Source organism: Peromyscus maniculatus, chromosome 4, assembly GCF_049852395.1.
Source record: "Peromyscus maniculatus bairdii isolate BWxNUB_F1_BW_parent chromosome 4, HU_Pman_BW_mat_3.1, whole genome shotgun sequence".
Lineage (NCBI taxonomy): Eukaryota > Metazoa > Chordata > Mammalia > Rodentia > Cricetidae > Peromyscus > Peromyscus maniculatus.
The window spans coordinates 55434483-55460971 of record NC_134855.1 but is presented as its reverse complement, the minus strand read 5'-3'; the positions used below and the strand labels follow the sequence as shown (position 1 = coordinate 55460971).

General features: G+C 41.5%; 1 protein-coding gene and 1 long non-coding RNA gene across 14 annotated transcripts in view; one reads left to right on the top strand and one right to left on the bottom strand.

Annotated features, from left to right (window-relative positions):
* LOC121828706 (uncharacterized) overlaps positions 1 to 11202 on the bottom strand; it is a 21134-nt gene extending 9932 nt beyond the window's left edge. The window contains exons 1-5 of the long non-coding RNA XR_013050546.1: positions 10172 to 11202; positions 9000 to 9145; positions 8474 to 8738; positions 7555 to 7694; positions 1996 to 2074 (exon numbers count right to left, since the gene is read on the bottom strand). This is a non-coding gene — a long non-coding RNA (uncharacterized LOC121828706). The remainder of the gene's footprint in view (positions 1 to 1995; positions 2075 to 7554; positions 7695 to 8473; positions 8739 to 8999; positions 9146 to 10171) is intronic.
* Positions 1 to 26489, top strand: part of Znf385b (zinc finger protein 385B) — a 396470-nt gene that overhangs the window by 264397 nt on the left and 105584 nt on the right. The window contains exon 1 of one of the 13 annotated variants that reach the window (XM_076569757.1): positions 17289 to 17447. The exons of 6 other annotated variants lie outside the window; for them this stretch is intronic. Coding sequence is in view for 2 of the 7 variants with exons in the window: in XM_076569756.1 (XP_076425871.1) it covers positions 17789 to 17795 (7 nt within the window). In the remaining 5 variants the exon portion in view is untranslated. Of the gene's footprint in view, positions 1 to 17288; positions 17796 to 20085; positions 20456 to 20529; positions 21047 to 26489 lie in introns of those variants that run through there. 6 more of the 13 variants (XM_076569758.1, XM_076569756.1, XM_076569755.1 and 3 more) reach the window with 6 other exon arrangements.

Below are 26489 nucleotides of genomic sequence, written 5' to 3'. Positions count from 1 at the left end.
CACCTGTATTGGCCTATTTCCATTTTTCTTGTTTAATATGAGTGCCTTCCTGAAAATATTTAAACTAACCTAATGAGTTGCAACTGTTTTATACTGGACCCCATTCATACTAACCTTGCCTAGGACATTCTTACATTCCACAGTACACAACCCCAGCTTGTCAGCTTCTTGTGTGATTTATCTGACCGCACTGTTACCCAGCTGGCAGCTGAACAGGGCTTAGTTGGCCCTGCTCTTTGGGTGACATTGGCAACATGAGGGGTGAACATAATACTCGTTATATTAATCTGCTTGGGCTGCCATAACAAAATGCCTAAGACTTGCTTAACATTTATTTCTTACACTTAGGGAGACATAGAAATTCAGGACCAAGGTCCTAACTGATTTCATGTCTGGTGAGGGGTCTCTTCCTGGCTTGCAGACATCTTACTTCTCGTGTGTGTAGAGGGGTCGGGAGATGGGGAGAAGGATGGACAGGAAGCAGTGAGAAGAGAATCTTTGTTGCTTTCTCTCATGTCATATTCCAATGCAATTATATGGTGTCTGTGTGTCAATATACAGGTTAAAGGGAGCACACATGTGTAGTCTGGGACTTGTCCTGGGCTACCCTGGGCAACCTGTCAAAAACGTCAGTGGTACTAGAAAAAAAGATTGCCCAGTGGCTTCCTAAACTCTCTTTCTCTAATGAGACCTCTGGTTTAATTCATTTTGTGACCGCACAGAGGACTTATGAATTTGCAAACTGTTCGGATACAATGATTTAAGAAGTGGTATTTTAGAGTACTCTACAGTTTTCCTACACTAGCCCCTGAATCCTCATAGTAACCTTGGTTTAAAAAAAAAATGTTTGGATTACTTCTTTGCCTCTATTGTACAACAAATCGAAGTTTGAAGAAGTTCACTGGTTTGCCTGAGGTCTCAGAGCTAATAGTTAATAGACACTGAGATTCTATTCCAGGCCTTTGGGTTTTTAAACCACATTAGATCAATCGAAGCTGGAATTTGGCTCAAGAGCCACTCAGGTTCGGTTTTGATTCAAGTTCTGTCACTTATTAACAGGAAGTAGACAAGTTACTTAACTCACTAGAGTCCCTCGGTCTTCTCTGTGATATGGAAATAACTGAGTGTGTTCCATAGGGCTCTAATGAAAATTAAATCATAGTACGTATAGAATCCACTTAGAAAAGCACGTGCTATGTAGAAGAGAGTTCAAAATCACTGGCTTTTATCTCTAAGTACAGATCAAATCCAATTAAATTTAACTCAGAAACCAAATTTATACATTCTATTGGACTTTATAATAAAGTCTAATTCAATTTATATATTATATTGACAGACTGCAAAATACTTTATTTACAAGCTTGTAATATTTATAGAATTCACAATTCAGGTGTGAGGTTCTTGTCACCTCAGCACCTGTCTCTGTCTTACTTATACTCATTCACATATTTATTCAAGGTATGTTTATACCTGCTCCAGCAATGGGTTTAAACAGCAAAGAGTTGGTGGATACTTGATGAACATGTATCGGTTATAGTTTAACCAAGCCAATGAGTTCTTACATTTATCATCATCATCATCATCATCACCATCATTATGATTCCATTGGTTTGTGATTATTTAGTCCTTATTAATAAAAGAAACTGACTTTGGAATTGTCAGTTTTATCTCACACCAGAAAGTCAGTAACAGATACTGATGAATGCAGGCTAATAAATTGTTATCAAAGAAACAAACAATAAAAGAAAATTCACTGCTTTGAAATTTGGGACACAAAAAAGTCAAATTAATATTTTCAGTTTTTATATACATTTCTCAGGACTTGATCCCTATCAAAATACTTTATCTTTCTATTAGTTTGATTCCACAAACTCAGCATAAGAGCCTGTAGTACCCTCAGCTGATATAAGCCATCATGACAGGAAGTATCCTCCTAATATACCCAGATTTGAGAATATTTAAATGTGCATGCTAAGGCAGATTAGCAACATATACTTGCTCATCAGTCCTGGTTCCCATCTGAAAGAGGTAATTATGAATTTTCATCCATTTCTAGTTTAGTATGTGTCCATGCCTGTGGATGAACAATGAAAGAAATCTTATTTGGATATTTATTTTTGGTTAAACTTTCACACAGGAAGCCATACATTTTTCTTGGCTAGAAGAAACTAGACCAAACCAAAACTTACCTTACTGGAAGCAAAGTACATTAGTAACATAAATGTCATTGCCTCTGTTCTGTGATCAGCTGAGCAAACAGTCGAGGGCCAAGGTGACTTTGAGGCTTTAGGAACAGAGTCTAATGATTTTGAAAGTCAAAAAGAAGGAAGGAAGGAAGGAAATTTTAAAAACCACTTCCAACTGTGTATGGTGGGTAGTCAGTTCTGTTCATGATTGAAAATTACTAATGAGTTTATTAGAAAATGTTTTTTAGAGTCAGGGCAGGGTGTCTATGAACATGTGCATGCTTCAGATGAACTACGACATAAAATTTGTTTCTTAGCTTTAAAAGTAGTCCCAGAGTGACTGTATGTACATGGACATACATCTTCTCAAAGTCTTGATGTGGAGGGCAAAATTAATATTTTTTTAGTTTACTTTTCTGTGTAATTGTTATATTGCTACAGTTCTACATTGTGTCACATATAGCTCTTCACTTATGTTTATTCTGTTTCTAGTTTCTTTGGTTTTTAAATGTATCATTACCATTCCACAAAGTGCATTTAAAGGTCAGAGTACAACTTTTAGGGATCCTTTTCTCCTTTCACCTTGATGAGGCATGAACTCTTTAGTTGTTTCTGCAATGTTAAGTATTCCATGCTAGCTGGCCTGAAAGCTTATAGAGCAGTGGTTCTCAACCTTCCTAATGCCGCAACTCTTTAATACCATTCCTCATGTTGTGGTGATCCCCAACCATAAAATTATTTTGTTGCTACTTCATAACTATAATTTGCTACCATGATAAATCATAATCTAAATAGCTGATATGTGACCTCCCCCAGGGGGTTGTGACCCCCAGGGGAAGAACCACTGTTCTAGGCAATTCTCCTGTCTCTGCCTCCCATTCTGCAGTTGAAGTGTTGGGGTTATAGATGTGTACCTTCAAATCTAACACCTTTAACCTGATGTGGATCTGTGCAAGCAGATTTACTACTGAACCATCTGGCTAGGCTCCAGCTAAGTTTTCAAAAGCAGGGGTGTCATGTCTTTCTCAGGATTAATACAGGGCCTAGATCAGGGTAGATGCAAAATAAGATTTCAAGTGAGTGGTTTTGTGCATCATGCATATATATGAACATCATTGGTGCACACATACATATTTCCCATATTCAAGTATTGTTACCAGTTAAGGAAGTTGATTAATGCCTAAGATGTCTAGCCTACAACAATATATAAGTATATAATGAAGAATCTTTGAAGTATGGGAAAATTATTAAAAACTTACTGAATTCTTCTATTTATTTCTCTGTGTGTGGTCTTTATGTTTGCGTGTTGAGAGTACACATGTGTGTATGTGTACATATAGGAGCCACAGTTAACATCAAGTGTCTTGCTCAGTCACTGTGTACCGTACGTTTTGAGGCAGTGACTGTCGTCCGAACCTAAGCTCATCACTTCGGCTAGACTAGCAAACTCTAGATATCCTCTGGTCGCTGCCTCCTGAACACTGGGATTACAGGTGCATGGTACCACACCCAGCTTTCACTTGACTGCTAGGGGTAGAGTTTTGGACCCCATGTTTGTGTAGCAAGCACTTTAGTGACTGAGGCTGAGCCAGTTCCCCAGTCCCCACTTGACTTCTTAATATGAAAAATGGTGATATATATATATATATATACATCACTTTAAATATTATGAGAATTAAATAGATTAGCCCAAGAAAACCTTTAAAAATGTAAGCATCTTGGTATTTACTTATAGCAGTCAGTTTTTCTTGATTTACTTGTTTTAATAAAGAAATGCTGTATATACAAGCCACCAAATGATTATTTTATGCATGATTTTCCATGCTATAAAAGATGCCTAGTAATTTATGAAAATTTTTACTTACATATAGTCATCCAAATTTTTATTACAAAGGAATTTAAAGATTTTTCTAAGAGTAAAAATGTATAAAGTTTTGAACTTTTCAATAAAACAACTGGATTTCCTTCTGAGAGACCTCAAGTCCAATTGCCACACGTTTTGCTAGAAATAAACTGACAGCCATGGACAGGGTTTGCTTTTAAAATTGAACCCAGTTCTTCACAATTAGGGAACACAGCACTAGGCCTTATAGAGGGAATGAGCTATATTCATCTATAATTTTGGTGTATGTTGTTAGAGATTTCATGTTTCACTATGAGGCTTATCTGCCCAATAGTGATCAGCTCCATATTATGTATTCTTGATTGGAACTAGAATTAGCTTAGAAGACAAAAAGAATCTACACTCTGATTTTGGGAGGTATCATTGGAGTATTCTCCAACAATCTTGGTCTTAAGAAACAAGGCCCATTCACCTCGGGGAGCCTGCATATTGTCTCACAGGGAGTTCAGAAAGCTTCTTGGATGCTATGGAGCTCTTCCATGCATTTTATATGTGATAATACTCACTTCTACTGCCTTAATATATTTTCATAGCCAGTTTTCTCCTGGACTGCTGTTACCTCACATGAAGAATGTTTGAAGCTATCATTAAGGAAATTTTCCTGAAATTTTCTTCCGTGGTGAAAAGAACAGTTTTATCACAACATGACTGACACATCAATCAGAAAGACATATATAACAATGATCAGTTGAATAAAATAGACTGTATTTGTTAAACCACCCCAGTTTTCAAGCCTGCGGTGGGTATGAATTAGACCTGGAACCCAAATGTCTCCTGCCTCCTTCATTCTTTCCTGAATTGTGATTCTCTATACTATTGGTATCTCTTTGCCATTGTTGTCTCCTCAAATCATATATATCATCGTTTAGCTTTCATATAATATGATTAGTATAACACTTAAATCATGTTCAGGAGGTGTAGCCATTAAATGTTTGTCTGGAACTGAATATACATAAAATTATTATGTTCACATATGAATATTGCAATGTAGTGTGGTAGATATAATGATATGGAAATCAGGTATTATAAGAATTAGTAGTATTGCTTCAACTAGCTTGAGTGGTTCAAAATAATGTCCTCACTTTAAGTGGATAGGAGTAGGCAGATGAATGTGGGCAAGGAGGGTAAAGGGCAAATGTAGGAAAATCACAGGCGTGTGAAACAGTATAATATATATATGGAACTGTAAACAGATTGAATTGCCAATGCAGTGTTGGAGACAGACGGTGACGAATGAGGCTCAGACAAGTGAAGCAGAGGTAATAAACAAGGGCCTCATTGTGGAGGACCATGTAGGGCATGTTCATGCAAATGACCTGGGGGAGGTGACAATCCCTAGCATGGGGACCTCATCTGTCTTGTCTCCACCACATTCCTAACTCTGTGTGCAGATCTGGCTCACAGTGCCTGGTGACGGTGTTGAGTGGATGTGTGATGATAGGTCAGTCGGCAGCAGAGGCATGAGCTTCCACCTCTGTCTTAGATCCACTGCTTCAGCAGCAGCATGCAACATGACTGTGAAGACATTAAGACTGAGGTAAAACAACCCAGTGATGGTGAGGAAGGGTGAACCCGTGGGCGAGGTGGTGACAGAGGAGTGAATTCCAGACCTTTGGCAGACTCAACAGACGACGCTTGCGATTAGGAGCCAGTGAGAAGAAAAGCAAAGCTAGGGTACTGGGACCCCACATTTGATTGAAAGAATACAAAGAAAGACACAGACTAGAAGAAGCAAAGTCCTCTACAAAGACCTTGCCACTTAGAGTGTTTCAGCCTTCACTTTCAAAATGGAAAGCTGAGGGTCAGCAAGCCGGGCCCGTGAGTAAGGGCACCTAATGCCAAACCTAACGACTTTCCAGTGCTCTGGACCCACATGGAAGGAGGAGAAAAGCAGCTAGCTCCCTCAAGCTGTGCTCCACACACCCGCCATGACTTGCATACATGTATGCATACATGTAATATTAAAAATGAAGGTTGATAAGTGGCTACTGTGTGAAAGTTAGTGAGATCAGAGACATAATTTGTTCTGATGTTACACTGCAGAAAACTATGAACCACAGTAGAATACTGGTTATTCCAAAATAGCCAGATGAGATCTTAAATAAGTTTGTCACAAAAAAGCAGACATTTCAGGGAATATTATTACCCTAATTTGAGCATTGTACAAAGTGTGTGTGTGTGTGTGTGTGTGTGTGTGTGTGTGTGTGTGTGTGTGTGTAAACATTACATGGTACGTCATAATTATAAGTATATATAATTGGCAAAATGTCAATTTAAACAGGGAACCCATGGAGGACTTCTAATAGATTTTCAATGAAACTCTAGTAACACTTCAATTTAAAAAACATATATATCCTGTGGACATGTACACCAGCACTAGGTTAAAAAAAAAAAAAAAAAAAAAAAAAAAAAAAAAAAAGCTCAAAACAGATGTGCCTGTTAAACTACTTTCCCCAGCTAAATCCATTACCAGTCACCCCACATAGAGCAATGGCAGGGCAAAGAAATGATTACCTCCAAATGTGCCCTGGTAAGCCTGTGAGTAGCTCTCACAGCTTCATCACCAAAAAACATGTTAGCATAGGAGCTGCTCTACTGAGGTCTTCATTAACTTAGCCACTCATGTCCAGAGGCCAGCCGCAGCTGGCATGGGAGTCCATGCAGCTTGTCAAGGGCGGGAAATGACAGAAGGAAGGGAGTGACTGTAATCTCAGGGGAAGCTTTGGTGACCCTCCCCAAAGAAGGGGAGTGTCAGTGGATCCAATCTTGGGGATCTCATGTTGATTTCAGGGTAGCAATGGCTAAGTCATTCTCAGAGGACAGACTTCCGCTATGCTTTCCTTACATTAAGACTCCCCACACATCTGCTCTTTACCTTCCTTGGGATCCTGCCTTTCTTCCATGGAGTGAGCAGTCAGGTATTTCACAGAGCTTCACTCCAGGACACGTGGCTTCTTAGAGTTTGTATACTTTGCGTGGGGAAATGAAACAATGATTGTAAGCCAAGTAGAATTTCAAATAAATACCATTTCATTTCTTTTCTTCAGTCGAATTCTAGCACTTGGTGAGTTGGAAACAAATCCAAACAAACAAAAGAGCTTTAACCACTGAGCAATCTCACTAGCCCTAGAAATGTGTTTTATTTTAACAAGATATTCCTTTAGGAGTAGTGATTTCTTTCTGCCAAAGGAAACTCAGCACACGTCGGTTTAACTTTACCCATGGGTCTGGAGTATCTAGCTGGCAGCACCATAGGTGTCTGGATGTGCTCTTGGGAGCAGAGTCAGCCCTGAGCTCAAAGGTCAGTAGCTCTTGGGGACATGAATGTGTCATAGCACACACATAGAGATCAGAGGGCAAATTTGTGGAGTCAGTTCTCTGTTTCCACTTTTCACATGACCCCGGGGATCTAATTTAGGTCCCAGGCTCACACAGCAAGAACCTTCACTTACTGTGCCAACTCACCGATGGGCAATCAGTGGTTCTCAAAAAGGGCTCTCGTGCACAGCAGATGGCAGCCCCAGACACCAGTGTTGACACCTCAACACAGCATCCACAGAGCCAGAAGATGAAGATCTGCTCGACCAGTGAGGCCAGGGAAGGATCTGGGTGAAGAGAAATTCCAGAAGGCGGGGATAAAATGAAGGTCTTGAAGGAAAGAATGAGACTAAGTGAAGCCCAGAGTTTTCCCTCTTCCGCAAACCCCTGTTTCTCTCTATTTGGTCCATCCTTTCCTCACTCTCAGAAGCCAGCAGAGAGGAGGATAGCAAGCCCTTGCCTCTTCAAGTGTGTTTATGAAGGATGACAGTGTGTGCACAGTTGACTTTAGACTACTTCCTTTTCCTTTCCTTAGTATCATTTGCATCTGGTTTAGTTACAGGATCTGTGCCCACTAATATAATTAATTTGACTACCATGCTAGCATTTCATTGTTTATTATTTTTGTGGTTATCTAAAACATCTCACCACTGTTTAATCAGTGGGGTTTTTTTCCAACCTCTTCTGCCCCTGTTCAATATGAAACATAAAGACCTTGCCCAGAGCCAAACAGAAATAGCTTGTATCCAGCTTTCAGGAGCTATATACTTACTTCACTGTGAACTCATGAAAAAAAAAATCTGTAAAAATCTTAGAGAAGGATAAACAGGAAAGTTTATCTGAGTGATGGTATATTCAATTGTTGTGCTTAGCAGGAACTGTGCTGGCTGTCTGATTGTATCAGTTCTGATCTGTGTTTTAGCCACAGAAGAGTGGGATTCTGCCCTCCGCCCACTGCTCACTATATAAATCAAGGTTGAGCTGTATTTGCCTATGTTAAATGCAATTGATATACAGGATTTTTAAATCCTTAGTCTGGGTATGGATAGCAACTTCATTAGAATACCTTCACTTTAATGATTTTTCATTTCTTCATCCCTCATAGGCCACGATTTTATAATTTTTTAAATTTTCCAGTGGAAGCGTTAGAGTGAAGAGATGATTTTTAAATCCGTTCCTTTTCGTTCACAGAACCAGTTCTGTTTAAAGATGAAACCGGATGTATCTCATAAAAACTGTAGACTTTTTACCAACTGACCGTCAGAGTTCATTCTTTCCTGGGGCATCTTGAGGAGTGTGTTTTTATTCTATTTCTCCTGTTCATGAAGGAACTGAAATGTAAAGAAATTAAGAATTTTCCCACTGTCACAGAGGCAGATCTGAGTAACCTTGGCATTGCTGACCATGACCTTACCTTCTTCCTCTGAGCTGCCTTGAAATATTAATGACACCCTTGAAAGCATTCTCATCCGGTTTTTGTTTTTGTTTTTTCTCAAGCAGTATTGATTTATACATTTTTTTAAACTTAAAAACTTCACAAAAGACAATTGCTAAATGGTTCAAAGTTATTTTGATTTCAAAGTAAAACCTACCTGTAAATTTGACATGTTTGATTGAAAAACGTAATAGACTTCACTTTTGACAAGTTTCTCAAGAAGCACAGACCTCATTCTTGAGTACTTTTGGGTTTGATCTTTGGTCTTCTTGCTGGTAGCTACTAGCTTACCAGTTGTTTAGTCTGGCAAAATTTAATGATATTTAATTTAAATGATAGTTACTTTGATCCAAACCTAAATGCTATTACTTAATTTTAAATTTTTTTCACTTATTTGTAATTTATTTATTTATTTTGCCTTCAATACCAATATTAGAGATTAAGGGAAAACAACAATTCAGATGGGCTGATAAAGCTTAATTGCTGACATAATTTATTATGAAATGCACATATAAAGTCTGAGAAGATATATTTTGGAGGATATAAATTGATCTAAGTAACTTCTTTTTTAAAAACCTTTGGAAGATCATCATTAATAAGCCAACTTCAAATAGTTGAGAACATGATCTTAAAATACTTACTAAATAAGAATTCTTGCTATAATATTTAAGATACCTGAAAACCAAATGGAATTGTACAAATTCAGATATTTTGTCATTTAGTGAATAGTCCCGCAGACTTTTATGATAACTAATAACTTTAAGTAATGATTATCTATGAGTAAGGGCTTGCTTATAGATGAGAGCCTCCCTCAAGAATCCCCTGTATTCATGGTTGGTATTTGTCTGTCCTTCCTCCTGGAGGAGAAGCAGAACAGAGTGAGGAGTGGGGCTCAGAACAGTCTACTACATGGCATTCAACCCCCAGGCTCCATGTATCATAGTGAAGGATGGAAGTTCAAATCCGGGATTGGAGGGGTGCTCAGACCAAAGATCAGAAACTGAATGTCCCTGCAACTGATCCTTACCCCTGTGCTCCTTTTCTTTCTCACACTCAATCTTTGCTTCAACCCGTTAGATAACAGCCCCAGAACCAATGAGCTACCATGTTTTGCAGATGGTACCTTTCACCTGTGTGATTTTCTCAACCTCAGTTCTTAATTTCTAGAATGTGAGATGGCCAACTATTTTTTTTCCGAATCCCAATATCCTTTGCCATTCTGTGCCAAAGCACAGAAGCAGGCCTGTCTCCTGTCCTGCTCCATGGCCTATGTAGAGATAGCCCCACCTCCAAGGCCAAGCTTTGACTATGGCTCCTGAAGACAGTCACCTTGTCTGTGGACCTCAGGGGCAGATCTGGAAGGCAGTTCTATGCAGGCATTGGAAGCAGTTTCAGGGCCATCTGCACACGTGCTTCTGGAACCCCATAATAAGGTCTGGAAGAGAAGAACACAGATTTCATGTAGGCAGATCCACTTGGCCTATAGACTGAGGAGAGGTGTGACCAGAAAGATTGTATCTGATGTAGATATTGCAATCCAGTTATTTTAAAAACTCCATCCAAATATGTGAATAGACTTTGAAGGCTGAAGATATGTCTTTCCTACATAGCCTTTTAACAACTTATATTTCAAGATCGTGTGTCTCTCAGCCCCGTGGTGTCCTGGGAAGTAATTTCAAGTAGTGCTTAAGAGCAGTCTTGCAAGCCGAGGCAGAGTTCTGAGTTGGTTTGATTTCTGAGTTGTCCATTTTCTGACCCTTAGAGCCCTGGGCAGAGTGCTTTATCTGCTGAGCAGAGGTAATAAAATCTTCCTGCGGGTTGTAGCTCAAGTAGGAGAGGTTAAAGTCTTTAAGAGGCTTAGCTCAAGTAACTGCTCCGTCGATCATTGGGCTGTCATCATCTTCATAATCACTGACATGATTCTCACAGCTGTTAGTCCTCATTGTCCATAACTATTGTGATGACCTTGGGCAAATCTCATGGCCTTTCCAAACCTCCATTCCTTCATTTATACAGTATCTGCACACGGGATAATTAAGAGTCTGTCTAGTTGAGCAGGAACTTTGTACAGTGCTTCCTTTCCCTTTCCATTCAACTTGATCATAACTCCCCTTTCAATCTTTCTTGTAAATTGGGCATGGAAGTTAGCTACTACACATGTAATACTACCATGTACTATATTTTGATTAAACTTGGTATGCGAAAATGGGAATCTTTTGTGCAATACTGAATTATTCTGGATTAAAAATGCAGTTATGATATAAGTAGCTGCCCACAGGATGATACATTATAGAGTTCCTGTACTCACAGGCTCTTCTGGTAAATTAAAAATCAAATCTGATTTACAAAAAGATACTCCGTTTGCCTGTAACTCTTCAGAAACATGTAAGTATTTTTTTAATCTCTTTGAATCACAGTCTTCCAAGAGTTGATTTAATCAGATTTCTCTCTCTGACAAACAAGCATGACTGCAAATATTTGCAGCCAGTTCCTGAAGAAGAGGTGTAGTCCATGGATCCTAAATCAAGAACACTGGCATCAAACCAAAACAGAGATAAAGCCAGGGAAAAAATGGAATATACTGAAGAAGATGGAGCCCTTTCTAAATTCTGGCTTCAATCACCTAGTCTTATAGCATCATGGAAGCAAAGAGAATAGCATCTACCACTGGTGGTACTCTGTACCAGGCACAGAATCCTGCATTTTATAAGTGCTACAGTGTCATCCCTCATCCAAAATGAAAAGGCAGGTCTTTCTGATAAGGAAACCAGGACTGAAACAATCCAACAACATCTCCTCAGTAGAAAACAATGGAAGCAAAACTTACAATTGGGACTTGCTGTAAAGCCACTGCAGTGTGGGGAAAGGCTACATTCTTTCCTGTTTCTTCTCAAGCTCCCAGATCCTTACAAAAGAGGTCACAGAAATGCTGAGATCGATCTTCCTTGTGATCTTTGCCCAAAGAACCTCCTTAAACCAGTATGGTCCTGGCAGCCAGTCTTGCCTTCTCCCGTGCTGGGAGCTTGGCTGTCTTGCAACAGTGGCGTGTCGCTGTTGGGATGGACAGGGTGGGCAGAGGGTTGAGAGATGCCAGACTCTTGGCTAGACATGACTCAACAGTTCTGATCCCCTACGTGCCCCAGTAAAAGTTTCCGGCTGATGGCTATATAAAGCAGTTGTCAGCAGAGGTGGCCTGTCAGATTCAGAATGTCCCATCTGCCAAATCCCACATGAGAAAAGTGAAGACAGGGAAGACAGGGCCCATTTGGAAAAGAAGATCTGCTTCTAGAAAGATTTATTACACAGGGGTCATGTTGCACCCATGAACGTGCTCACCCAACTTGACTCCTCCTTGACTCACTCATTCATTCACATTAAGATGACTCATTAATCTTTTCGAAAAGGAAGAATAAACAGAGGGCCTTATATGAGGGACAGAACAACCGGAGTCTTACTGGAATTCTGTCCTGGTATTATAATATAATTATAATCTAATAGTGACCTTTCCTCATAAATAGCCCAACCCAATATTGTGAAGTAATCACTGTGGTTTGCATAGTTTAAAGCCTCCTATGTTAGGGTAAGGCAGGTGTCCCCATGTTCTAGCCTGTCTAAGTAGAACATTCTTAGTGAGCTGGGAATATGCTCACAGATCCATTTTTGGTTCCAAGTCATTTTAAGATATGCTATCTTATCACTTCAGACTTCACAGTGTGTCCTAGAAAACCACGCTGTTTTCACACTGATATTAAAGGCACAGTGTGGCTTGGGATTTGATTTAGATTTTCCTTGTGATTTCCCACATGATCCAAAGTGTCTGACCTTTATTTGGCAATAATGAGGAAAACATAACTTGAGAATATTTGAGAGGAAATATGCATATTTAGGAATAAATGACATCTTATGTGCCATTTTTCTCACAGGCTGTGAATGGTACAAATGATAAAATTCTTAGACCTCCAGTGAAAGGAAACTCTCAAGAAATGATAATATAATAACCATTGATATACAAACATGTAGAGATGAACAATAAATTCATTGAGTGTTACTTGGTCTTAAAAATACATTAGTGGGCCGGGCGGCGGTGGCGCATGCCTTTAATCCCAGCACTCGGGAGGCAGAGCCAGGTGGATCTCTGTGAGTTCGAGGCCAGCCTGGGCTACCAAGTGAGTTCCAGGAAAGGCACAAAGCTACACCGAGAAACCCTGTCTCGAAAAAAACCAAAAAAAAAAAAAAATACATTAGTGAGATGTCTCATTCAGGAAAGATAATTTAGATTCCACAGGACCCAAATAAAAAGTTGCACATGACAGTATGTGCCTGCAATCTCAGCTCTAGAGAAGCAGAGACAGGGGGATCCCTGTGGCTGGCTAGCCAGTCTAGGCAAAATCATAGAGCTTTGGAGTCATTGGAAGACCCTGCCTCAAAAAAATAAAATAACAACAAAAGTGGTGAGCAATTGAAGAAGATACCTGATGTGGACCTCTGCCTTCCATCTCTCTCTCTCTCTCTCTCTCTCTCTCTCTCTCTCTCTCTCTCTCTCTCTCACACACACACACACACACACACACACACACACACGCACACACACACACAAGAGAGGGGGGGATAAATTGTCAGGGCGAGGGATATAGTTTAGTTGGTAAAGTGCTTTCCTGCTATTACACAAAGCCTTGGCTTTGATTGCCAGCACACATATACTTCAGTGTGATGGTGCACACATAGAGAGTCTCATTGCTTAAAAAGTGGAAGCAGGGGCATCAGAAATGCAAGGTCATCTTTTAGCTACATAGTGAGTTCAAGACTGGCCTGAAATGCTTGAAGCTCTGTCATAGATAGATAGATAGATAGATAGATAGATAGATAGATAGATAGATAGATAGATAGATAGATAGATAGATAGATTAGTTGGTCTCTTTCGAGTTTAGGATAAAGATTTATAGACAGTGTATTCTCTGTGTCTTGAGAAAGCTCTAACCAGGACACTGCTCTTCCTTTTGTCCTCTTCTATCAAATCTACATATAAGTCAGTGGGTTCCTGGCTGAGGATGTTTACACACCTATAAATGGAGATAAACACAAAGTATTTGGTAGACTGAGTAAATACCAAGTCTCATACATACCCAAGGTGATTTTTTTTCCAATGTGTGCATCCCAACTATGATAATGAAATACCACTTTATTTTGAATGTTACTGACTTCATAAGAACTTTATAAATACTAAGAAAACTATAACATTAATAATATATAAGAAGTGCTTAAAAATCATATGATACTAAAATTGTGTGTCTTCATTGGGAAGACTGGAGGAAGTGTGGCCATTCATTCATTTAAGATCTCTCCTGAGTGCCTGCTATGGGCCTTATACTGTTCCAGAAGCTGGGAAGATCTTCTGGAAAATAGCTGTTGTGTTCTTGCTGACTAAATTCCAGAGAGGAGACAAGGAGTGTCCATATATCTAGGCTTGGAGAGGGGAGCCCCATGACAAGAAAACCTCTTCTGAAGGTAGTAATTTGGCATTCTGGAACAGAGAAAGGAGACTAAGACCTGGGGAAATGGGGCGGAAGATGTTATATGTAGAATCTAAATTAAGGGCATCACCATGTGGTAACTGTAGACAATGCTAACACATATGACTTCCTTTAAAGTGCGGTGGGAAAGCCTCTCACTTTGGCATCATCAGATGGATGTTTCTAAGTAGTTTGCTTGGTTGCTAGGTTGAGAGCCAAGTGTAGGAGAGCATCAGTGGCTCCATGTAGACCTGGTAAGAGCTGATAACTGGAGGGCAGACAAATGTGGTCTGGAACTAGACCATGGAATGACACAGAAAATGCTAGAAGACTTGCTATCTGTATTGGAGGTAGAAACTATAGGATTTGATGGCAGTTGGGATACAGGTAAGCTCTAAAGGGAGCATCAAAGAAGCACGCATATTAAGAACTTGCTTATGTCTTGACTGTCAGTGAAATGTTCTCTGGTCATTCTAACCCTTTTAGTTTCTCCTTCTATGATGGTAGTTGATTCTTGAGCTCATCATGTTAGTATGTCTTAAGCATGGCTGCTGGTGTTAGGAAGTATTAGTGAATGTAGGAAAGATTTCTACCTTTCTGGAGGCCATCTTCTTCCTGTACTGTAGCCTTGTGCTTTGTTCTGTTTCATTTTTCTTGCCTGGTAATTTTTACAAGATTTTATGTGTCTTATTAGTCTCTAATTGTTTTAGAGACCCACTTTTCAGTGTCCACATGTCTAATTGAGTAAGGGAGGAAGCGAAGGTTAGTACAGATAATCCAGTTTCTCCATAGGTAACTTTATAGATTTGCCTGCTTTGAGTATGCATAGTTGGAAAACACAAAGCTACCGTGACGTCATTGAAACACAATCATTTTTACATTAAAAGGGTGTTATTTACTCTCTCCAGAGTTACTTTGACACTGCAGAGCACTCGAGTGACGTAATCAGTTTTGTCAGTTAGTCATCATGTATTTGTCAAAAGGAGTTCAAACAAAAGTGCTGATGCTGAAATGCCAGAGGCCACCATCAACTAAAACTTGGTTCACAATGAAGAAAACAGAAGCTAAAGTTTGAGATTTGATGTTTAAAAAGTGGTCATTTCTGATCTCAAAAAATTTCAAATATATTCAATTCTTACAAGATTTGTTTTGTGAATTTATACCAATTATAAATTGGTTCTTTAACAAGGTCATGCTCATGTTCACAGAAAAGTCAGCACTCCTTCACACACAGAGAAATGAGCTCTGGTTACAGGTCTCTGAGTACGTCTTCACGTACAACAGAGACCGTGGTTCAGGCTTTCCGAGGCAGACAGGCCGTAACAAGGAGGATGCTGCCACCGTTTCAAGGCCCAGTGTGGTAATGTTGCCATTGAGGTGCTGTTGCTGGCACATTGCTGTGTTGAATGCAGCTATCCTGTGGGTTAACAAAGTTCCTGAGGTCTGTCCAGGAATTGAGGGTCCACCTGTGATCCTGTGTCCAAGGAAAAGGCTTCTGAGTTCTAGGATGCTGACCTCTAATTGCAGGGCTGGAGATACAGCTCAGATGGAGGAGTGTTTGCCCAGCATACAGGAAACCCTTGTCAATCCTCAGCATGCAATACACTAGGTGTTAGGGTTGGGGGGCAGGGGTCAAGCCTGTAATCCCAGCACTCAGGAGATGGAGGTAGGAAAATCAGAAGTTCAGAGTCATCTTCAACTGTCTAGTGAGTTTGAAGCCAGCTTGGAATACATGAGACCCTGTCTCAAAAGGAAAAATAAAAGAGTGGACCCCATTTGTAAGGAGTAGACCTGTACTCTTAACATTGTTCATAATTATCAATGGGAAGTAAGAGCATTAATTAATGTATAATAGCAGGGTTCTTATAATAAAATATAGGTGCTATTCCCTTCATCTCACTCATTATTTCATTGAGTACCTTTTCTAGACAGAACGGTAGGCAAAGAAGTGAGCCAAATTTAGTCTCTAGCCAAAGAGCTTAGCATTCCCTAGGGAAGAAGGTATCAACACAGTAATACGCAAACCAGTGTCGTAAGTACTGTAATAAACATTGCAGTGAATACACTGCAAGTCTGGAAAGAAAGAAGATACTTATGAAAGTAGAGAATACCGTCCTGAGGGGCAAAATGGAATCTAAAACTCATTTTTAAACAGAAAGGACTTCAAATAAGACAAAAGGGGAGACACATCCTGGGAGGTATGACATGAATGAAATAATACAACCAAGAAAGCATGCCCATCCTAGAAACAACTGCTGCCGCATGTGGTAAACATTCCTAGGGCATTGGCCCCATATCTGGCACCACCTGAGGGCCAGAAGATAGGAGATAAATAAATAAACAAACAATTAAGTAGGCATTTCTCTTGATGGAAGCCTGTGTTTAACAGATTTTATAAGATGTAAAGGAGTAACTAGTTCTGTTAAATATGAAGATAGCAGTAGACGCTGAGTTGAAGCCATTGGAAAGGAATCCCATGGTGATGGCTGAGTGATGCTGATAACACTCACTGAGTCCTTCAATAGTCTAGGCACTGTAATAAGAATTTACATCGTTATTTCCCTCAGCTCTGCTCAGGAGATGATATTATTATTTTATTCTTGCTCTTCAGTTGAGAGAATTATATCTTAAAAGGCAATTAATTCATGAAATATTCAGTTAGTGAGTAGCAGAGTGTAGATTTGAATGAGTATGTTGAATTTCAGAGCCTATAACTCACTGAGGAAAGCCACAGAAAACACTTGAATAGGAAAATGGTTGACTCAAGGTGCTTTTAAGAATCCCACTGAGGGATGAGAGGGGAATCTATGGTTGGTATGTAAAATGAATTTAAAAAATTTAAATACAAAAAATAATGAAAAATTTAAAAAGGTCAAAAAAAAAGAGAATACCACTGGTTAATATTGAGTCCAATTGGTAAATATTATGTTAGTGGACTGGAGATTTTGAGGAGTCCCATCTGGGATACCACATGTTACTAAGGAGACTGAGGTTCCTTTCTCAGGGTTCCGAGTCTCTTAATAAAAGAATTCAACAACAGACTCTGAAGAATGTTCAAGGACAATTTCATTAGAGTTGAAAGAACCACAGGACAGGTAAGCCATAAATCTCAGTAGCTGCGTAGAGGAGGAAGATGGGGAAGAGAGGGAATGCCTTTTTGAGTTAGGCATGGAGGCAAAGCAGCCCCATGGCAGAAGGAAGGTAACATCAGAAAAAAGACTGAAAAAGCCCAAAGCACACAACAAAGCCGACGTAGGCTCTGGCCAGTATCCGAAAGAAAGATGCATAAAAGAAAGAAAAAGAAAAAAAATGCAGCTTTCTGTGTGAAGACTCTTGAGAAGCTGAGGGACCTGACAGCCACAGAGAGCGAGGATGCTGGAAAGGAGAAGAACCTTCTCATTAAAGGAACCATTATTTCCTCCACCTCTTCAGTGTCATGCTAGGTGAGTCTGCCCTCCCAAGGGGTGGTCTCCTACCAGGAGGACCGACCTGTCCCAGTAGGTTAACTCTTACGTTTTGAGTAGCTTGGAATGATAGGTCTCCACCCAGGAGGAAATAGTGTTCCTTCAATGGCCTCCAGTGCTACTACAGTGAAGCATAGATACTAGGCCATTCATTCATTCATTCATTCATTCATTCATTCACGATATTTCATCCGTGCCTTCTATACCTGCTTCTATGCCTGCTACCTTAGAGAGCAGCAAGTGTGCAGCTCAGTGAAGGCGGCGGTAATGAGTATGAAAAGGAAAGGAAACTGATGTCATAAAGATCACTAACCTGATTGGAGAACTCAGAAGAGGAGAAATCAAGCATCACATCATAACATCAGGTTTCCTACAGTCTAAATGGGAAGCTGCTGGTGCTAGACTATGAAATAGAGACCTGGGGTGGGGGTGGGGGGCGCGGGGAGGGCGGAGTGCAGGGGGCCGGGGCAGCTGCCATGGCAGGGCTGTGATAATGATGTTTTCATCCAGCGTGAGTTGGAGGTGAGGTGTCCCTGTGATACTGGCAGGAGAGATCTGGGAGGTGCTTGGAATCTCAGAAGAGAAACAACTGAGATGTGGGATTGTATTCTGCCAGCGGTAAGAAGGTCATGAGTGACTAGTTAAAGGCTTTTAAACCCTGCTGGAGAAAATGGAAGTGTAGGCTACTCTGAAGGGAGTGAAGAGTCCCAGGAAAAGCAAGTAGACTGCAGTTCATAGGCTGCAAGAAGTTCTCCTCGAGAGTGGAATGGCTAAAGAAAGCTGTTAAGTCTGCGGTGGGTGGGCTGCACTAACACCAGGGACTCAGTTGCTGCTGATCCATCCAAACTCCTCCCATCCTTTAGACAACCACTTACATGCCACCTCTCCACAGAGCCTTTATCCCTCCCCCAGGCTCACCCTGGGAGATGTAAGCATTCTTTATCCCATTCTCCTACAGGCCCCACCCACCAGTAGAGAGACTCTGCCTGCTTCCGGTTCCCTGGGGGTGGGACTTGTGAAAAACACAGATTTGCAGTGCCCCACCCCAGGAGGCCTGGGATGGGGACTGGGGGTTTGTTTTTCATACACATTTGGGGGAAATGCTGATGTAGCTCACCTAGGGCCCACACTTTTGAACACTGACAGAAACTAAAAGTATATAGAAGTATGAGTAAAGTTTGAAAGTTCACCAGTTGCAGACCCAGAGATAGTCCTGAAAACTACTCCAAACGGGTGCACAATACTTTGTCTACTGACCCATGGGCTCCTTAAGGGAGCTACATCATGGGTGAAAGTTTAATTTCGCAAAGAGGCAAAATCCCGGCACGACTGTCTTGTATGTTATTCCTTGGAGACTAAACATTATGTAAGACACACACAAATGTTAGCTGGAGGGAAATGGACTCAGAGCTAACCTACCACGCCCCACTTCGTGCACTGTTTTACTGTTGCTCAGGCCTGGAGAAGCACACCATCTAGGAACTGACTTTATAATCACCGTTTTGAACGCCGCATCTGGTTATTATGTTAGGCGGTTTACCTTTCCCCGGTCATGACTGCAAAACCCGACATGATTGGTTCTGTACATCTCAAGGGTTGGCTCTGGCCGGCAAAAGTACTAAGTTGCACAATGCTTGTGCAAACATCAGTGAGATGCCCTCGAGGCAAAGTCACCTGTGTTGGTGGCAAAACACCACACAGTCCCCACTCCGCAGTCACAGCCCCACTGTGCAGCGTGGACAGATCACCATCCGTATCCTGACCACAGAGCCAAATGACAGGAGATGGAGGGCTGCATTAGTTAAATATGGGAGTAGATCCTGTATCATTTTACTCCCAGGCCTAGACAAGTGCTAATTTCAACATGATAATTCCCCCATAGAGCTGAAATTAGGGTTTTGAGTTGGAATGCATTGACATCACTGCTAATGTTGTCAACATCAAATTGTCATCAGCTTTAGTCTTTTTTAATTATATGCTCTAAATCTTTACTTAAAACCTAAATTTCCATGGGAAAGAAAGCACTTTTTTTTCCTCACACCAAATAGCTTGTAAATAAACCGTTTTCTGCTAACAGAATACAAATCAGGTTCATTTGGGAACAGGTTCTGCTCTGAAATAGAAGGCAAATTTACATTTTAGATATGGCTGCCCATTTAGGGGAAAAAAAAAACCTCTTTAAATCTAAGTGATACCAAGAATTCCAAATCAGTGTGATAGATACTCTGTGATCATTAAGCTGTTTTACTGGGGGAGAGGCATCTGATTCATCTTGCCCCAGCGGACTGCATGGGGGACTGAGAAAAAACAGTAACAATAGAGAAAGTGACTTGTCAGTCTTTTAGGATATATTTGGTTGGCTGTCGTCAGAAGGTAGCCTGCCCTCTCCCAGGAATCGTGTTGCAAACACTCTCCTCTATAGTAATTAGAGCTAGGCAGCAATTAGAGACTTGTGATTTGTTCAGACACACTGCCTGCCTGCCTGCCTGCCGGCCGGCCTCTCCGAGCAAGCGCCACATCTCGCAGGAGCACCGGGCGGCAGAGATGATGGAAGGATTTATCTCTCCCTCCGTGTAATGCCGCGCACAGTGAGTGAGCGAGCGAAGGCGTGAGTGCCCACTGTAATCTTGAAAGTGAAGGTAAGCATTGCTGGCTGCTCAGCACTCACCCCGCAGGGGACTTCTCCACCAAGTGTGTGACAGAAATATAAAATGGTCCAAAGCAGCTGCAGAAAAAGGGAAAACATCAGAATCAGGAAAAATAACACTTGCTAATTTTAAGACACCCCCGATCCCCCACCGGGCGCGCACTCCTGGTCTTACTTCTGTTTTTCCTGACTTGTTTGTATTTAGAGTGTGTGGTTGAGGCACTTGGCTAAATATCATAAAGATGTGGTTGGATGATTCCCTGTCCTGTCTGTCTGAGCTACAGTTCTTTTTCCTTTTGAAGTTTGTCTTAGAATAACTGCTGGAGAGTGTGTGAGAATCGCCTCTCTTTCTCTTGTCTTACTGAGGTCCCTTTAAGCTGAGGATGTACCCCACATTCATATTGACAAAACAGTGACTGGTCGCCTGCAATAAAATGGAGCGATGAGGGTGATTTGTGCTGTTTGTCCCATGATTTTTATGACAAGCAGACTGCAGGCTGTAACGGTCCATCTGGTTTTAGTCAAACTCCGTGGTTTGATGTTTGTTTCAACTCTTGGGCATAGAACTCTCTCGGGACAGCAGGTAAGGACAGCTTAGCTCCTCCAGAGGGAGTAGTGTCTGCTCTAAGGATGGGTGGATTTTGCGTGTATAAAATAGGTGCTTGTGACATCTCACTTCTACTTGGATGTACCCAACTTTGTTTTCTCGTCCTTTTTTTCTCCCTTTTCTTTTCAACATTGCTGTTTGTAAAACATGAATAAATGTCACTGCTAGGAAAGGACTTGGGAACCCTTGGCAGCGGGAAGATGTTTTTATCTCACAGTCCCCAGTGGGATTTTAGGTGGTTTGGAAAATATTGAAACAGCGTCAAGTTCTTGTATTCTGCCTCATGGTGGATTAGAGGTATAAACACTGAGGGTTCAGTGAACTCTTGCAATAAAAACAAGTGTGTTAAAGCCAAAGCTCATTAATGTTTCCAAGGTCCTTCAAGCTCTGTGATGTGTGACCTCTTAGACTGCGCTACTCGATGTCGTCATCACAGTAGACTGGCACCTGATTTCAGCAGGATTTGTCTAGTCCTCTGTCCACTATTGTTACCGTTTTCTATGATTGCTTTCTTTTCTTTTCTTGTCATTTGTTATGTGTGCATATGATATATACATGTGCTTGTGTTCGTGTGTGCATGACCATGGAGACCAGAGGTCTGTCTCTCTTCCCCCTTACACTTTGCGATAGAGTCCCCTATTGGACCTGGAGCTCACTGACTAAACAAGACGAGCTGCCAAGGGAGCTCCAGGGACCCAAACGTGGGCCATCACACCTGCACAGCAAGCGGTTTGCAAACTAAGCCGGCCCCCATAAGGCCCTGCGTGTTTACCTTCTTATGGAATTGTTTACCTGTGTGTATCACTTCATTTGTCCAAAAAGCATAGGATGATCATAGTCCATCTAGGACTCTAGAAGACATCTTATTAAATACATATGTGAGAAGTCTAATTGATATGTCTAGTAGGACCATGAGTCCTGAAGTGAAAAGGGATAGTGCTTGTGTGACCCAGGACACAATGCTAAGTTTTTTATAAAAATACACCCTAAAAGTCCATGATGCATTTTGAAAATATATACTTAAAGTCCTTGGGGACATCTAAGTTCCTAACTTGTCCCATAGTATCACAAGTTGAGCAGATACCGCTGTGGAAGCACATAGGAAATCAGTCCTTAGTTGTTGCAGCCAACCCAAGCACTTGAGACATAACCAGAGATGTGTGGCCTAATAGAATTGTGTTGTGACCAGATCCTCAAGTAGTCTCCCTCTCAGTCCCTTCATTTACAGTGAAATAATGCAAGGAATGAAGTCAGAATTAAGCCAGCAAAGCTGCAAAGGAGGCGGAGGCAAAAATCTCATGAGTACATTAGTTCCCGGTAGTATTATGATGAGTGATGGACAAAGGGACAGGAAGACAAAACAGAGGACAGACCAGCTCACACAGAGCCTGGACAGAGAGAGAGAAGAGATGAGAGGCAGGGGGACTGGCAGGTTGGGAGTCAGGGTTGGCAGTGGTGAAGGACACGAGGAAGACAGAGGTCTGTGCTGTCAGAAAAGAGAAGAGGTAAGTGGGAAGATGGGGAGAGACGATGCAGTGTGGAACTTTACCTGGAATATCTTCATCAAAGATCAGGTCCATTTTTGTGGTTTTATTTTTCTTTCCATTGGTGTCTTTTAAAGCAGGGGTTACTTAGAGGGCTGTGTCAAGTCCAGAAGAGACCAAGAGTTAAAATAAACGTGTTCTAAAAGAAAATATTTCCATCCCTTTGCTGCCTTACGACATAAATCACTGAAAAGATGAATAATGACTACCGTGATAAAATTCTTTACTTTTGTGGGAGCCTCACTAAAAGCCTGTTATATGTCTATCACTCCCCATACTTTCCTGATGAGCTAAGTATTGTGCAGGGGTAAGCAATTCCATGAGAAGGAAAGATACAAAAAGAAGCCAGTAGTGAACCCTGGACTAGAAAATTTGTTTATTGAGTGAGCAAGGGAGAAACATTTGGGGAGTCAAAAAGATATTTTGTGGTAAGGAATATTACCTAGCTTGAATACAATCCCGTCATTTGCAACCATATGGATGAAACTTAGTATGATGAGTGTCTTGGTCAGGGTTTCTCTTGCTACTACAAGGCACCCTGACCAGAAAGCAAGTTAGGGAGGAAAGAGTTTATTCGGCTTACACTTCCACGGCATTGTTCATCATTGGAGGAAGTCAGGACAGGAACTCAAACAGGGCAGGAACCTGGAGACAGAGGTTGATGCACAGGCCATGGAGAGGTGCTGTTTATTGGCTTGCTCTCCATGGCTTGCTCAGCCTATTTTCTTAGAGAACCCAGGACAACCAACCCAGGGATGGCCCCACCCACATTGAGCTGGACCCGCCCCCATCAATCACTAATTACGAAAATGCCTTATAGCCAGTTTCTTATGACGGACGGCATTTTCTCATAACTCTAGTTTGTGTGTCAAGTTGACGTAAGACTAGCCAGCACAATGAGCTAACTAAATAAGCCAGTCAGAGAGAAAGATGTCACACGTCTTCTATGTGGAATCTTCAACAAAATGCGAAAGTATGAAAACAGAATAGCTAGGAGCTTACCAGAAAAGTGCAGGTAGGGCAGAGGGCAGTGTAGGTCTGAGGGTGCAGACCTGAACTTACATAGCAAGGATAAATCTGAAGATTTCACAGACAGCACAAAGGTGACCATAGTTAATGATATCATTTGGCATACTAGAGATATTTCTGGGAATAGGTTACACGTGCCCTCACCACACACGAAGGTAATTGTAGGATGATGTTAAACTGCTTACCTACAGTAATCACCTAGTGATGCTGAGCATAATATTCACTATTTATCTTTTTATTTTATATATATTTTATATATTGCAAACCATTTACTACATAGAGAAGAATAGCAAGACAGATAAAACATTGAAGTCAAGTTAGGAAATAAAAATTGCAATGACTTTGATGTGTATATTCTTTAAATTTGGAAGGAAGGAGGGAAGGAAGGAAGGAAGGAAAGAAGGAAGGAAGGAAGGAAGGAAGGAAGGAAGGAAGGAAGGAAGGAAGGAAGGAAGGAAGGAAGGAAAGAAGGACAGACTTGGGAGATGGCCTGGTTAGTAAAATTGCCTGCCTTGTCAGGGCAGCCTGAGTTCAGTCTGCATAAACTGCTGAAAAAAAATACCAGGCATGATAGCTTGTATTTGTAATCCCAGGGTTGGGGAGGCACAGTCATTAGGACCCTCTGGCCAGTCAACCTAACCTACTTGGTGAGTTCCCAGTCAGTAAGAGACCCTGTCTAAAAAATAATAAAAGGATGAAAGTAAAAATGTAAAACATAAACAGTGACACTTGGAATTACATTCAAGGTTGTCCTCTGAACTTCACATACACATAAGTACATGTACTAACACACACACACACACACACACACACCACGTTTCTGCACACACATGGACACACAGAGAAAGAAGGAGGAGGAAATCCCATGAAAGAAAAACTAGAACAAAGCCAGGGCGATAGTACAAGAGTAAACACGCGGTCCAGGGCCGGGCTATCATTTCTGAGGACTCACTCCCAGTGCAGACAATCCTGGGTATTCATGCAGGGCCTTATCTGATGCTGTTTTGCATATCACTCCTGGCTCAGGAACTGCTGCCTGACTGAAACAAGTGGGATCAATTGCGAAGATGTCAGAGGTGGCAGAGTTCCAAGAAGTCAAGCCTGGCTTTGGCCCTCGTCTGCTAAACGCCCACCAAATCCCCTGTGGAGTGTAGGCCCCCCTGGGCCACAGGATGCTCTGTGTTTGTCACGATGAGGGTGATCGCACATTGCTTCTGGTTGCCGAGCTCCGGTGTTTGGAGGAGTTTGATGCGCTGCTTTACTAGGTTGTTGCTTCTCATGTAATTTTTGCTCTGTTCCGTTTTTGCTGCACAAGAAAAAGATGATGGGGTGGACATTTTCGGAGATAAAACAGGGAAGTGCTAAATAAGGAAATGGTGATGGTTCCAGTCCTCTTTGCAAAATGAAGACACACTCAGCCACCATTCTTCCTTCCCTCTCCCGAGCCTCTCACCCATATCAACCCTAATGTTAGCTCATTCCTCACACCCGCTCATCCCATTGCCCGGTAGAGTGAGGTCACACACTCCCATAGCAGGCTTCCCTGGGGATGTGGTAATGGTATTTCGTGCTGGCTGTGGCGGTGAATGTCAGCTGGGGGCCATCTCTTTCATGGTAGAGGGTCAGGAGAACCCCCTTTGATGATGGCTGCCATGGTTGTTAACTGGCCACTGGCAGTTTTCCTGAATGCCCTGGAGCTATTATTATGATGGCTGTGAAGAGTCAGGTGCACAAGGGGCCAGTGGTTTTTACGGTTTTCATCAATTATTCCCAAGCTGTGCTTTCTGGGAACCTATTGCTTTTTCTTTGGGGGGGGGGGGACAACAGTTTTTGAATAGCTTTGAAGTGTTTGGTTAATATTTAAACCCAAGAAACCTTTTCCTCTTTATCAAGGTGGGAGTAGAAGGCTCAGGCAGAGCAAATATTAACTGTGTTTCCTTAAATTGAGCAAGCTTGGGGGAGGGCACCTTTTTAAGAGCATAATTTACATATACCACAGTTCCTCTCCCACCCGCCCCTTTTTAGTTTCTTAGATGTAAATAGCCTAAATATTGAATGCAGGAACTGAAATTCTTTCTCGCCAGGGCATGAAACATTTTGTGTCCTGGAGCTAGAATTTACAGCAGCAGCTGGTACACTGACCTCCTAGGTGGCTGTATCCAGCCCCTTTCCTGCTGTCCCTTTGTGCCAGGCTGGCCCAAAGAGAGCCAGAGGCCAGAAGGGCCCGCTGCTTTGATCTGCTCCAGTGGAAGGCCAGTTGCCATTGCTTGGGAAACTGTTTTTTCAGATCGTGAGTTCATTGCACTTTTGATGGTGCTTCTCTACAAACCCACCAACCCAAGTGTGAGTGTCCCCGACCGACTGACCAACCGCAGTGCTGTTTGAATTCATTATATTGATCCAAGCCATGTGGTTAAAAGCCTGGTTTTAATGGACTCTGTTGCTCTCTCCTTGTCCCAGTGGGGAAATGGAAAAACTCATTCAAAATGAGATGCTGCAATCCTTCTTCTGCCCTTCTTTAAACTGGGGAGAAATGCCAGTCCTCGGCCACATCAGCTCCTCTCTCGTCAGATAGATTTCTTTCTTCCATTATTCAGAGTAGCAAAACATTAACATTAAAATCCTCCTTGAAAAAAAGCGATTATTTTTTTTCTGTTGAAATTCAAAGTTAGAAAGCAGAACAGACCAGTACAAGCTTACATGACTGAGGACAGTGATGTCCGCTTGAGTAGTGCACATTTGTTACCTCGGTTCTCGAGAGGAGGAGGCAAGAACGAACAAGAGACTGATTATCTCAGCAGCACGGAGAGTTCTAACATTCAGGGCCAGCCTGGGCTACAAGAGAC